The 14330-nt window shown below is 40.0% G+C and overlaps 1 protein-coding gene across 1 annotated transcript in view; it reads left to right on the plus strand.

Annotated features, from left to right (window-relative positions):
- The window catches only part of ADAMTS12 (ADAM metallopeptidase with thrombospondin type 1 motif 12), a 159497-nt gene that overhangs the window by 101858 nt on the left and 43309 nt on the right, over positions 1 to 14330 (plus strand). The window contains exon 13 of the mRNA XM_086867666.1: positions 8116 to 8249. Within this exon, the coding sequence (XP_086723792.1) occupies positions 8116 to 8249 (134 nt within the window). The remainder of the gene's footprint in view (positions 1 to 8115; positions 8250 to 14330) is intronic.

Below are 14330 nucleotides of genomic sequence, written 5' to 3' on the forward strand. Positions count from 1 at the left end.
GGGCACCACTGAGGAGAGTCTGGCACCATCCCCTTGGCACTGACTTTGAGATATTTATATGCATTGGTGAGACCCAATCTCAGTCTGCTCCTCTCCAGATGGAGCAGGCCCAGCCCCCACAGTCCCTCCTCACAACAGAGAGGCCTTTAATCATCTTTGTGACCTCTGCTGGACCCTCTTCAGTAGCTCCTTGCTTTTCTTGTCCTGAGGAACCCAGAACTGCCAGATCTTCCCAATGCACCCCAGGAGCCCATTGGCCCTTCTGGCTGCCAGGGAACACTGCTGACTGATGGACAACCTATCACCCACCACAACTCCCTGGTCCTTCAGCTGACTTCAGCAGGTCAGACCCATCTGTGCTGGTGCTTGGGGTTATTCCTCCCCAGCAAGGCCCTACACTTGCCCTTTTTGGACCCCATTAAGTTTCTCCCTGCTCAACTCTCCCCCTGTCAAAGTACCATTGAATGGCAGCACAACTTCAGGCGGATCAGCTGGTCTCCACAGTTCCATAGCAGCAGCAAACTTGCTAGCAATGTATTTTTTAATGAAAAAATAAGACAGGATAGGGAAGATCAGGATTAAACTTCCAGTTTCATTTGCTAGTAGTATTTTTCAGCATGTTAATTGCTTTTTCAGTTATTGGCAGTTCTGTATTGATTTCCTAAATTTCAGCTACTGTTTCCATTTCATCTAACAAATACACCATTGAAGATGAAACTAGAGCAGGCAGACTAAAAGGAAAATTTCTGATGAAAGAAAATATGGTTGATAGAGATTTTTCTGGAAGAAATCCCAGTAAAGCCATGACAAATGCTAACAGCTTAATGTTTAGGCCTAAACGGAACTCATAAAATATTTTCTGCGGTCACCTGTCATTGAAATGGAGATTCCAGACCTTTATTACTCAGGGTGTACTACTGCAGGGTACAGCATTCATTCTGTTCATGTTCTCTCTGTGACACAACAATAGAACTGGTAGTTCTGCATGTGCATTTGTTACAGAAGGTCTGTCTTTAAAGGACATTGAGGATCATGAGTCATGCGTGCTTACTGCACGCTGGAAGGCCGGGCTGTGCTCTGTCCGTGCTGTACTTCAAATAGAACTGGTGGGAACTGTACAGACAAACCAGTTCTATTTAAAACACCACGCTGCTGAGACTGAGATACTTCATATAGAAAATTATTTGCAAAATCCTTCAAATATCACGGAGATTTTTCTTCTGTTGCTTGAAAACTTTTTGACTGTTTTCACTCATTTTCTCAGCAGCCAGAATTTCAGCATAGATATATATCCATGTCTTCCCCATTTCCTTGGAGGCCCTTAATGTTTTCACTTTCATTCTGACATTCCAATATATTTATATACTATATTTAAAGTATTTTCTTGCTGCTAAACTCATAACTTTAGGTAAAATTGACTTTCTCAGATAGGCAGGCTCTCCTGGTAACACTCAAATAAACAGAGAGCTGGCCAAATCCTATGCTGATTCTTCATCTGACATCATTGTATGACTGAGAGTGGAAGGCTCTCATGGGCACAGTGCTTCTAGTTTTGTCCAGCCAGCATTACCTAAAATACATCTGAGAGTTTTCCTCCCATCTCAGTTTCAAATATTTTTTCACCTTCTACCAGTGGTTAAGGATGTCCTGGGCAAAATAGCTGCAAATAAGGTCATGAAACAGTGCTGACTCTGGGAGACACAGCAGTTTGAGCCTTCCTTGTATGTGTGTGTCCAAACAAACCAAGACTTTAAACAAAAACAAACCAACAGTGTTTTGTAAACCCGCCACAAAAATGACCTGTTTGATGTTTCAATACTCTGGAGACTTACACACAATGTCCTCTATATGTACACCAACCTTTGTCACTTCCCTTACTTGTTCTCTTAACTTGTGCAACCCAATTTCAAGGGTTTTTCACATCATTCTGTTACTACATTGTCTTGCTGCCAGGGTGGCTTTGGCATTTGTAGTTAATCCTGGCATCCACCAAAGCCACCCTGCTGCTCCCTTCCTCAGCTGGGTAAGGGAGAGAGAATGTAATAAAAGGCTTGAGAGTCGAAGTAAAGGCAGGGAGAGATCACTCACTGTTAATCATTGTGGGCAAGACAGAGTGGACTTGGAGAAATTTCTAATTTATTAGAAATTAAATCAGAGTAGAGTAGTCATGGGAGACAGTATTCCTTGACCCTTTCCAATGCAGTTCTTCCTGAGCTGCTCCAGCATGGATCCTTTCCACAGGCTGCAATCCTTCAAGAAACAGGCTGCTCCAGTGTGGATCCCTGGTCCATGGGTCCTGCCAGGAGCCTGCTCCAGCACAGGCTTCCCATGGGATCACAGCCTCCTTCAGGCATCCCCCTGCTCTGGTGTGGGCTCCTCCAGGGCTGCAGGTGGATCTCTGCTCCCCCCTGGATCTCCAGGGACTGCTGGGCACAGCTGCCTCCCCATGGGCTGCAGGGGAACCTGTGCTTTGGTACCTGGAGCAGCTCCTGCCCCTCCTCCTTCACTGACCTTGTGTCTGCAGAGCTTCTCTCTTACAGTCTCACTCCTCTCTTCCAGCTGCAGTTGTGCAGGATTTTTCCCTTTCTTAAATACATTATCCCACAGGCGTCACTGGTGGTTTGGTCTTTGCCACTCTCTTGGTGGCAGCAGGTCCTTCTTAGATCTGTCTGATCTGGACTCTGACACTACTGGAGGAAGCTTCTGGCAGCTTCTCACAGAGCTACCCCTGTAGTGCCCCTGCTGCCAAAGCCTGGCCACGCAAACCCAGTACAGCTCTTGTTTTGGTATCAGGCATTTTGGGTCCTCTTATGCTGCACTTGGGATATAAAAGGGAAAAAAGCCATAGAAACCCTGAATGCACATACAGCTTTTATGTGGAAGTGCCTATCTGAGGAAATGGATTTGTGAGCCAGTCATTCTGTGACATTTTAAACATTCTCTGTTCTTTCACACAGCTGGAAAAAAAGTGTAGATTATCTGGATGGTCACAATTCCCTTCCTGGGTTTAATTTTGTAGCTTGCATAAAGCAGTTATAAGCAATGTTCCTAGAGTCTTTTCTGTTGTGTAGATTTTAACTTCACAAGAGATGAAAGGCATTTTTAAATAGCTTATGATTTAATAAAACAACCAGCTTTAGCAACCAGTCTCACAGAAAAGCAGTAAGTGACATCTTGCTGTTTCCTAGCCTACCTATGTTTGAGGTTTCAACTGAGAATTTTCTGGTTCACGTGGCTTTATGCCTGTTGGGGAAAATGCATAGTCCTGTTAAAGAATTGCTCTGGACCTCAGAAAGGTCTCAAGCTGGAGCATCAGAGTACCCCTGGGAACCTTAAAATGATGGAGCCCTCCAAGTTCAAGGGTGATAAACTATCCAGCAGCCTCAACAGGATATTTTCTGAATTTTTCTCATGACCCAGGCCCCTATTTTGGCACTTTTGTCAGACTTCAGTATGTATCCACTTCTCTTTCCATCAGACTGACCCCATGTTTATTTATTTCATACCATTTGATAAATTCCATTTCTGTAAGTCTGATAGCTTCTCAGGGCTTAACTTTCATCTATAAGTCCTACATTAACTCATATAATTACCTTTATTTTCTGTATCAGTGCCAAGATCACTTAGTGTACAGTCAGATAGGGGTTGTGTTAAAAATGTTTGAAACTTCATATTTCTTTCAAAATATTTCTGTGTACCAAATAAGATATGTTCTGGTACAGTCACAGGGGCTGAGCTAACAGGATGAAATAATGTTTCTTCTGCCCCTGTTTAAAAATTAAACTTCATTTTAGAGCTCCAGGCTTGGTTCAAGTGATAAGTAGCTTCACCTCAGCTTTTTTTCCTATTTTGCCTGTTTGGTAATTGTCTTTTCTAATTTTCTTTGTTTGGGATTTCCTCAGCCAATTCTGAGTTCTTACAGATATGAGGGTTTGGAGAGAAGAGGCCCACCTCTTTTCTTCCTTGTGAAGTTGGGAAAGATATTGAAGCCTTATCTTCTTCTGACAGACACCTTAATCACGTCCTTCTTAGTCAGGGTAAGCTGGATCCCTCCTGCATGTGAACTCATGGGAATCAGCTGTGAGGTAAACAAATTTAAATTGGGAAGGAAATATGTTCCTTTCTACTTATCTTCATGTTGTTCTGTTTACACTTGGTGAATCTGAACTTTTTAATAATATACAGAGGAGAAAAATATCATATGCCCAGATTTCAGGATTTTCACTCGGCTTTGCTGATTTGCTTCTTCTGTCCCATTCTGATTACAGATAAGTCACTGTGCCCTTTCAGGGAGCTCTGTGGCTTGGGATTCCACTACATCTGTGTTTCTTCTATATATCAGGGGATTGGTCATGTCTCTGGTCAAATTAGCAGCAGGTGTAAGATGTGGACACTGCATATAAAAGCAGGTTGTAATTTTTCTGGGCTGCTGAGTGTTGGTAGCACTTCAGCTAAAATCTTATGTCCAGCTGGGAGCAAGGCACTGTCAGGAAGGATGCAGCCAGACTGAAGAAGTTTACAGGAGAGCAACAGGGAAGTCAGAAAGTCACTGAGAGGGACTTTTTACAGGGGCTGGTAGAGATAAGACATACGGAATGGCTTTAAATTGTCAGAAGGCAGGCTTAGATTAGATATAAGGAAAAAAATCATTACTGTGAGGGTGGTGAGGCACTGGAACACATTGCCCAGAGAAGTGGTGGGTACCCCATCCCTGGAAGTTTTCAAGACCAGGTTGGACAGGGCTTTGGGCACTGTGGTCTAATGGAAGACGTCACTGCCCATGGCAGGGGGCTTGGATGATCCTTAAGATTTCTTTCAGTCCAAAACATTCTACAATTCTGTGATTTGAAAAACAAGGATTGAGAAGAGCAAGTCTTGCTCCAGAAGGGAAAACAAGGAGTGAGTTAAATGCCAGCTACTCAGTGGAACATTTAAGGAGTGTTTAGCACGTGTACCCCTCCTCTGGTAGAGACACATGGTCATTAGTGAGTGCTCACAGATTGGATCTAGTATTTCATGCACATGCTGGATGGCAGGAATTTTTGTATATTTTGGCCTAAAAGTTACAAACATGACTGCCTCGCTGTTAAAATTGCATCATGATTTAATCAAATTTGCTGAAGTAACTGAAACTGAACTAGATGTTTTAATGAGCTCCTTCTGAACAACCCAAGTGTTCCTATTCATCCGAGTTATGTCTTTTTTAGATTTTTGGGTCTGAAATAAGAAAAAAGGCTGAACTCAGTACAGGTCTTCCACAATTTCAGGAAATGTATTTGTTTTCCTTGTGTGTGAGTTTAGTATCTGTTCTGTGTTTAAAATATTAGACATTTGGAGGTCATTGGCTGATTCTGATGCAGTTTATTTACAGTCCTAGAAACACAGAGCCAAGGGCTCTGAGCTCAACCATAATAAATAATAATGATAGATAAATAAATTAATAATTTTAGATAGTGAATGCCAAATACAGTGCTAGTATAATTTCCTCAGTGGTGGCCTAACCTAACCAGCCTTTCTTCAGATGAGAAATCAAATAAATCTCAGATAGAATTGAGCTATGGGTGGAAAAATAAGTACCCTGTAATTTCCAGAAAGGCTTCATAGAAAACATACAGAAACAAAAACAGTAAAAATCTGTGGGTAGGGTCTAATTTTAGATCAGTTAACACAATCAGGAAAAACGGAAAAGCTTTCATACATAGAAAGTATTTGCATATATGAAAGTTTACATGGTTTGCTTTTTTTTTCTTTTGACCTAGGGAATTATTTTTCTTGACAAACTGATTCTGAGATTTACAGCATCATAGGTAGGCCAGGAGTATGTCAGCACTGTCTGCTTCTTCTTTTTCAGTGATTTCTGAAATGAAATTGCTTTTTTTGTCAACACACAGCTAGAAGGAGGTACAGATATCGAACTTCTGTTCTACATATTTCATTAGAAACAATGCAAAGCTGAAATGGCTTTCTGTAAAATCTGTGTCTATCAGGGCAATTCTGAGCATGCAACAGAGTACCTGGAATTGTAGGATTCTCCTTGTCATATTGTGCTTTGTATAGCAAAATGCTATATTGGGAAAGCAGGCAAGGTAAAGCAAAATTTAAAGCACTAAAGTAATAAATTTAATTACATGGCCAGAAAAAGAATTCTGCAGACAGAAATAAAATCACTTGTGTACTTACTGTGATAGCTCTTGTCGAAACAACTGATGGGTGTTATGGCTGGCAGATTTCACAGAGGGGCTGAGGATTGGTAATGATTACAAACTTTATTTTTTTGCCTGAAAATATTTTTTAGCTCCATCTCCACTGATATTCTTGAGCAAAATTCACATCAGCTGGAATTCTACGAGTTGTATAACCATGGCCCATGCATGTGCTCTGGGTCTCATCACCACTGCACTTTATGAAGGTGTTTTCCTTTGAGAAGCAAGAAGCACAACATTGGTGACAGACTTAAGATGCCATTTTTTCTCTGCTGAGAAGAGGGGGAAAAAAAAGCCTTCATTAAGGTTTTGAATTTCCTTTACTGCTCTTTTTTTTTCTAAATTTGTTTTTGTTCCCAATTCTGCAGTGTTTCTGTTTACACTAATGAGATTCACAGTACCAAAGCTCAGGCTGTGGAGGATTCAGTTCTTAAGCTGTGGGAACTTTGAGGGGAGGAACTGTAGTCACCTTTGTGTACTGTGTGGTGTTGTGTGTATGTTGGTGCTGTACAAACCAGACTAATGAGAGAAAACTTTCTTCCTTCAAAAGCATAAATCCTTTTGTTTGAAACTAATTAGTTTATTTACATTATCAGAAGTTTGCTTTTCTCTCATTACCAAAAATTTATTGAAACACAGTTCTTTCTTTGACACAAACAAAGCCAACAAAGGAGAAACAGATAAAAATAAATTCATCAACCAGGATGTGGAAGACATAGTTACACTGCATCCCTCTGAGACCAAGGGAGCAGCTTCTGTCAGCTCTGTCAGGCACAGGATAAAACTCACTCAGCATCATCACCTCTGCAGCACAAAGGGAGATAGTTTTAAAAGGATTCAAAAATGGTGCCTTGAAGTCACTATTGAGTGGTGGGTTTAAGGCCCACTGCTTTTCTCAGTAAAGCACTTCAGGTTGCTGAGTATGAACATATCACTTTAGTGCTGGATGAGTCTGAGGTCTTTGAATAGACCAAAACCTGAAGACAAAACATCTGTTAATGTCCTTCATTAATATGATAGTAGATGATTTTTAATTCAGTCAGATAGTTCTGGTTCTACTGGAGAGTTTTCAGGGAGTGTTACAAAGGCAGGGATTATGTCTGTCTTTGCTTTGAGCCTAATTTGAGCTCTAACTCATCCTACATGCACACAATTTATTTATCAAACTTGTGCCCTTTGGCTCTTCTTACTCCGTAGATGGAATAGATTAAGGCCCTGATCCATTACAGAAAATCTTGTTTCAGAGGCCACTCTCTGTTGCTCTGGAGTTGCTCTTGCTACAACTTTTCTCTTCCCTGTTGCTTCTGTGGGACATGTATCTGAAAATAGCCTGAGTCTGTGAGAGTTGCAATATTATCCCTATTTCATAAGTTGTCAATCAGGAAAAAAAAAAAGAATGTTTGAAATTATTTATTAAGAGCCAACAGGTAGTTGAAAATTATTAACATTGGAGAAGATCAGAAGCAAGCAGCTGATTGCTCTCCTAAAGAGGCACATGGCAGTGATGAAAAGTTTGAATTACCTCTGAAATTAGTCAGTCACCAGCTGGTGGAAAACTTTCTTGTCAGTGTCCTTGGCAATCCACTCCTTCAATAATGACAGCTGGATTTGCTGGTTTCTCATCCCTTTCTCCATCACAGCTGATGGCCTTGATACAGCCCCACTCTGCAGGGGCTGCTGATGTACCGGCGATGGAGAGCACGCAGGTGTGAGGGCACAGCCTCCAGCTGCTTCCCACAAATCCACAATGCTGTTTATCAGGCCTGTGTCACCCTGGATCTGCTCAATTCTTCTAATTCTGCCAGTTCTCACAAATGGCAGAAAAACTGTGCAAATGGTCTGCAAAGACCCTGTGCATTTCACTTCAGTGTCCTGCTGACGTATGGTCTGAGTGTGCTTGTTTTCCTTTCAGCAAACCCCTGTGAGCTCCACTGTCGCCCAGTAGATGGCCATTTTTCAGAGAAGATGCTTGATGCAGTCACTGATGGTACTCCTTGCTTTGAAGGAAGACACAGCCGAGATATCTGTATTAATGGCATGTGTAAGGTATTGGGTATGTTTGCATGTTTCTTTCTCTACAATTTAATTTTAAAATGTTATGGGAAAATGCTTAACCCTTTTTCTTATTGTAGGATCAAGACCAAGTATTCCACTTTATTGCATTTTTATAGCATGTTTATAGCAAAAGCTTTCCAAGTAGACATAAGAGTAATTTCCACCCTTTTTAATGGGTCTATTAGACTGACTGCTGATTACTTTTGGTGCCTTTTAAATCCTCTGGGTTCTCCCATTATTTTAAAACATCAGTTCAAGAAGATCTGTTTCTGATGAGAGGTTTTCACAAAGTAGTGTAGCTTTAAAGTTGTAATTGGTGTCACCACTGCCCGTGGGTTTTTTATGAAAATGAAGTTTAACCATACACGTGTAGCTGCTCTGAGCTGTCTTTTAATAGGATCAGCCTTTGCAGCTGAGGGGAGTAAAAATTATTTTAGTTTACAACATTGAATTGAATAATGTTGTACAGTGAGCTAATGGGTAAACACAGAGTATATGGCTCAATAATGTTGTGTATTGAAAAATAATGGTCTCTGCATATTCTGTGTATTGGTTGCAAATTTCTAGGATCATGTGTGTGTCTGTAGGGCATTTGAAGGAAAGTTCTGTAAATTCTGTAACTTCCACGGCCTTAGCATTGCTTTTAGTCAATTTCTTATAAATAAAATGAGTACTTTTCTTACAGAGGATATATTTACATCTGTGATTTATTTCTTCAAATTGAGGGTTTATGTCCTGTACCTTCTTGAAACCTGATAACTTTTTTGCTTTTAGCATCTTTGGAAACAAAAGCAGGACTTGGTGACTTGTGGAAACTATATTAGGTTATCCAGTATGGGGGTTGTATGCCCCAAGCCATTTAATCATATTAAAATGCAACCAGAAGGCACTTCAAGAAGTTGTCTGTTTCATCCCTTTACAAATTGTGTTCCTTTTTTGACATTTTTTGCATTATTTACTTAAAGACTTCCAGTGATGAAAATTTTACATTTTTAATAGGTGATTGGTACATCCTTTTTAAACTTCTTGTTTTATTAGAATGACAGTGCCTCATAGACCAGTAATAAAAGGTGAGTTTTAAGCTTTCCTTGCAAGACTTGCATTAGTGAAAGGGAGTTACCAAGACCCTGCTCAAGCTCACAGTGAAGAGATCCTGCCTAACTTTGTTGAGAGCCAGGATGGGCCTTTGAATTATGATGGCTTTGAATGGTTCAAGCCAGAATGACTCATATTTTATCATATTGAAACATACACTAGATGTTGCATACCATAGCAGTGATTTTAAACTTCATGTAGAAGAGACCAATTACTAAATTAAGAAAAGCTATCCTTCTGAATCATTCATTTTCTGATTTCCAGCCCCACTGGACTGGCATTACTATGAGTAATTTAAATTTCTATATGCTTTCTATATTGAAACCTTGCCTGTGGCAGTTCAGATTTATACCTATTTTAGAGATAGCAAGACTTAATCCAAATTGAGAGATCAGAGGTGAAAGGGAAGCTGGTCTAATTGGAGTTTGTAGAGCCCAGATACACTCCAGCATTAACAGTTCCGTGGACACAAAGCACTTGTGAGAAATTCCCTCCAAGGTGCTGTCAGTTTTGCACATGGTGACTGCTGCTTCACATCTCCTGGCAAACATTAATTTGAAGTCAGGATCACAGAATGAACAATATAGCCATGCAAAATGAGACCAAATGATGAATAGGTAACCCAAACAGCTCACAGCATTGAAAGATAGCATGCTTTCATCTGAAATAGGTACCCAGCACAACACCTGAGGAGGAGCTTTTTCATAATCTTCATCTAATTTACTAGTATTTGAATCCAGCTAGCTAAGCACAATAGATGTGCTACAAGTCATGGAGAATAGATTTGGAAACGCATTTAATATAATTAGTCTGGTACATCATTCTTGCAGTTTGATTGCAACATGTTGCTAATGATATAGAAAAGATATTTACAGCTGTTAATGTGCTGTTCTGATTTTCAGAACTGTATCTCACAAGAGCACTTCACATTTGTCCTGAGTACTAAAATAACACTTCACTTTGGTCTGAAATGCAGAAAAAAATTAAATTAGTAAGAGATTAGACCCACTGTCTAAATTGCTCACATGTGATTGGTGTGTAGAGTAGTTATTTTTTACCAACCGAGTTCAGGGTTTTCCTGCTGGGTGTATCAAAACAAGATAAATAGATCCAATAAAGAATTTCATTTTCTAAATTCATCTGATTTCAGTCTGATTTTGCAGTTTGTCATGAATTGTTCAGCGCAATCAGAGAAACTGGTCTTACTTTGATGGCTAAATATGGATTGAGATACTTCCTTTTATTTATAAGTATTAATAATATAATTATTAAAAATATATATATATATTTTTTTACTTCATTACCTGTTATACACTGGTTACTTTCCTAGCTGGCCTGACAAAGCCACAGTGTACATCTTCAAGTGAGAAGTACAGACCAACCACAGATTGACTTGATCCTTGTAATTTATCCAATATCTCCTAATTTTTCAGAAGTGCTGCCCATGCAACAGTGCTGAAGGAAGGCTTACAGTGAGGTGTTGTTAGCATGGTAATCCTTTAGAACTTGTCGATTCAAAAACAAGCTAAAATTGTTAACTCATTTGAATGCCTGGCCTATAAAATAGCTGGGTCCTATCAATGTTGATCTTACACAGAAGAAGAGTTGTATCAGAAGATCTGACAAGATCTGTCAAAATTTAATCTCAAATCATCAAGCAATAGTATGACTACTTTGTTTTTTAACTGTATTCCTTAGCACTCATTTTTCAATTGTCATTTTCCACCTTTTATTTTGAAGACCTTTAAAGCACATAGCCTGTATTCCTGTGCTTAAGTTATACATCACTACTGCACTTCTAATTCTTACTAGGTGAGTCAGTTGTTCCCCCAGTGTTAATGAGTGAAGATACTGCCACCAGAGAATGGTTGTTTAGCACTGATACATAGATAATGGGGATTTTTGATTAAGGACAAGCTATCACATCATCTGAAAGTGAAGGCTTACATGTTCTTTGCACTGGAGTGTGCAGATACTGAGGGTGCAGATACTGAGATACTGGAGTGTGCAGATACTGAGGGTGGAGGATCTGGCATCTCTGATGTTTCTAGCAGCCAGTCATCTCCTGCACAGTGTTTTGATAGGCTTAAGTGACCTTCAATCATTCAAATCTGTGGCCTGCTCTCTGTGGTAATTCACAATTGTGATTTTGAGAGACTAACATTGTACTGGAGAATTACACTGCTGTGTAGTACTAGGGAAGGAACCATTTTTTTTCTGTTACTGAAAAGCAGATTACATCACTTGGATTTTTATGCAGTAGCTTCACTGCTTCTCACTATGGTTCAGCTTCCTCCTCCCACTGCTAGTCCAACAGGACATTTGATTCAGATCCATGCAGACAAATTACAAGACAAATTACTGACATCAGGGCACATTTCTTCATGATTTCTTCATTTGAAGACTTAGTGGGAGAGGCAAAATAAGGAAGACCTTAAAGTTAAACGTAGCATTCACTTAATGGATATTCAGGTGGTACATCCAGGCCATAGCCTACAGTGATAGCAAGGACTTTTTGTATCTGCCCTCCACTGCCAATCTGACACAAAAGCCTCTCCCTCTGGAAAAGGAAAAAGGGCAATATCTCTGGCTGTTTTCCATTTAGTCACTGATCAGCAGGAAATAAATTGTTTCTCCTTCCTGTAATTCAGCCTGGCAGTTCAGGTCATTAGATCTGCCTCTGTACTGTGTGCTGTGACCAGAAACAAAGCTGGTCTCAGATGCATTAAAAAACAGCCCTTGGTGAGTGGGACGATGGCAAAGGGCTGCAAGGAGGGATGCTGAGCTGTGCTGCCCATGCCATGGCACACAGTGGTTCCTGTAACACAGCATGGTTCATGGGCAGAGGGTGCACAAGAACACAGGTTTGTAAAACAATCAGAGCCTAATTGATGCTGATATTCTTTCCTGCTTTACAACCTGCATTAGTCTCCAGAATCCCTTTAACAACTCCTTGTCAGAAATTCATCATAGAGTCACAGCATGGTTCAGGTTGGAATAGACTTTAAATATCATCTAGTTCTGGACTGCAAGTGCACATTAATGGGTCATATTGACCTTCTGGAAAGTTTGAGGCATGTTTAGAAAATGCAGCAAGTGCATCCACAAGAATAAGAATAATGAGGAAAGCAAGTAAGAAGAAGAATGAAGTATTTTGAAATTATTCTGATGGATGGCAAAAATAGTGTAGGATTCACTGGAGAGATAGAGGAAAACATGGTCTGGAAATTAAAGTTCATGGAAATGTATCTAGAGTAAGTGAATGCTGTTTATTTTGACACATGAGAATATTGCTTTGTGATGGTTTTTAATGGCTTTGTAAGATGAAGCCCTGCTGTTTGATGAGGGTCATGGCAGCACCAGCAGCACTGCAGGGCAGGGAATAAAACAAAGGCTTCTTTTACTGTAGCAGAATAAACTACCCTGCCTCATTCTTGAGTATTCCAAAACCCCAGAAATGTATAGGAATGTTGCATTTATAGATAAGGCTCATGTCTGCTCAGATACAAACTGCTACAAGTATCAGAAGAAACAAACTTCTGCTGTTATTATCGGAAGGGACAAAGGGATTCCCGTCATATTGCAGCAATGCCGTATTTTGGTGCTATAGAGCTGTTGCTGAAGGAAATGGTCAAGTGAAAAGAGCTGAGCTGATGGAGTAAAGCCCATGCAGAAGCACTGAGTGCCACCCCAAAGGCAAGGAAGTGATGATACTGTGGTGCTGCCATCTCAGCTACAGCCAGCGCTGCAGCAGTTCTAATCAGAACTAATTAGTTAAATCTTTGGGGATTTTTACACCACACAGTACTTGGAAGGGAAATAGGCTCAGTGATGTTCATTTCAAAGTATCTGATTAACGGTGTGAACTAGTTAAATTAATTCCGTGTGCAGCCTCTCAAACAGAATGCACAGTTAAATAAAGATGGACAGAAACCTTTTCCAAAACACACATTTTCTACCAGAAAATGATAATTTGGCAAAAATTACACAATTTGAAGACAAGTGATTTTTAGAGACTTTGAAAAAAAGAAGCTCCTAGAAGTCATTAATCATCATTTCTAATAGCAAAGCACAAAGCACAAGAGTTCTATCTTCAGACTTTCCCCACTTTCTGTTCAAGTGTTTGTGTGCATAGTATAGAAAAGAAACCTAAACTTCCATGACTCTCCAGAGTGTCTTATTATTTCTCTGGTCTAATAATAAACTAGATAGCTATGACTTTACTGTTTTCAGATGATTAACAGTTGTATTAATAGCACAGTAGATGTAATGTGGAATGCATCACTGAGAAAACAGTAACACTACAGCCTCTCTAAATTATTAGGAAGTGTTAAACTGGTGAAGGGACAGATCTGAACTCCTGGAAAGATTAAGAAACATCCTGTTCATGTAGCAGTGGCGTCTGTGTATTCTGAAGAGTTGATTAAATCCATCCTTGGTCAGATAGCTATATTCTTGGAGGCAAAAAGTTAGTCACCTTGCTAACATATCCTTATCTCTGTAACCTTCTGTACTGCTCATAAGTGTGGTCCTTTCAGTGGTCCTTGGTGCCAGGATCTGTCTATGTGCAAGACATTACAAACCTTTCATTTTTTGAAAGTGTCCTTCAGTGAAAAGAGGGAGAAGCTAAGGCTGCTGCAGAACCCTTTGACACAGCTGTGACTTTTCAGGGCTGGTGTGAAAGGTGCTGGATATGAATTGTCAGTAAGTGGTGGATGCATCTTTTTTTGAATCTTCTTTAAAGTGATGCAGTTTGGCACCATCTGTAGCTTGAGGCCTTTCCTTACTTCTGTTTTTCACAGTTTCTCTAATTGTTGATCAAATCATTGGCACTTAGACAAATGTTCTGGTGTTTCTTAAACTGAAAATTATAGAAAAATACTAGAGAATGAAGGAGCCTGTATACCTAGGTTAGTCAGATGGATTTTCCTGTCAGAAGCTTGCAGAAAATTACAGTAGCTGATGTACTGAAGGTAA

The sequence above is a fragment of the Cyanistes caeruleus genome, chromosome Z (genome assembly GCF_971803275.1).
Source record: "Cyanistes caeruleus chromosome Z, bCyaCae1.hap1.1, whole genome shotgun sequence".
Classification (NCBI taxonomy): Eukaryota; Metazoa; Chordata; class Aves; order Passeriformes; family Paridae; genus Cyanistes; species Cyanistes caeruleus.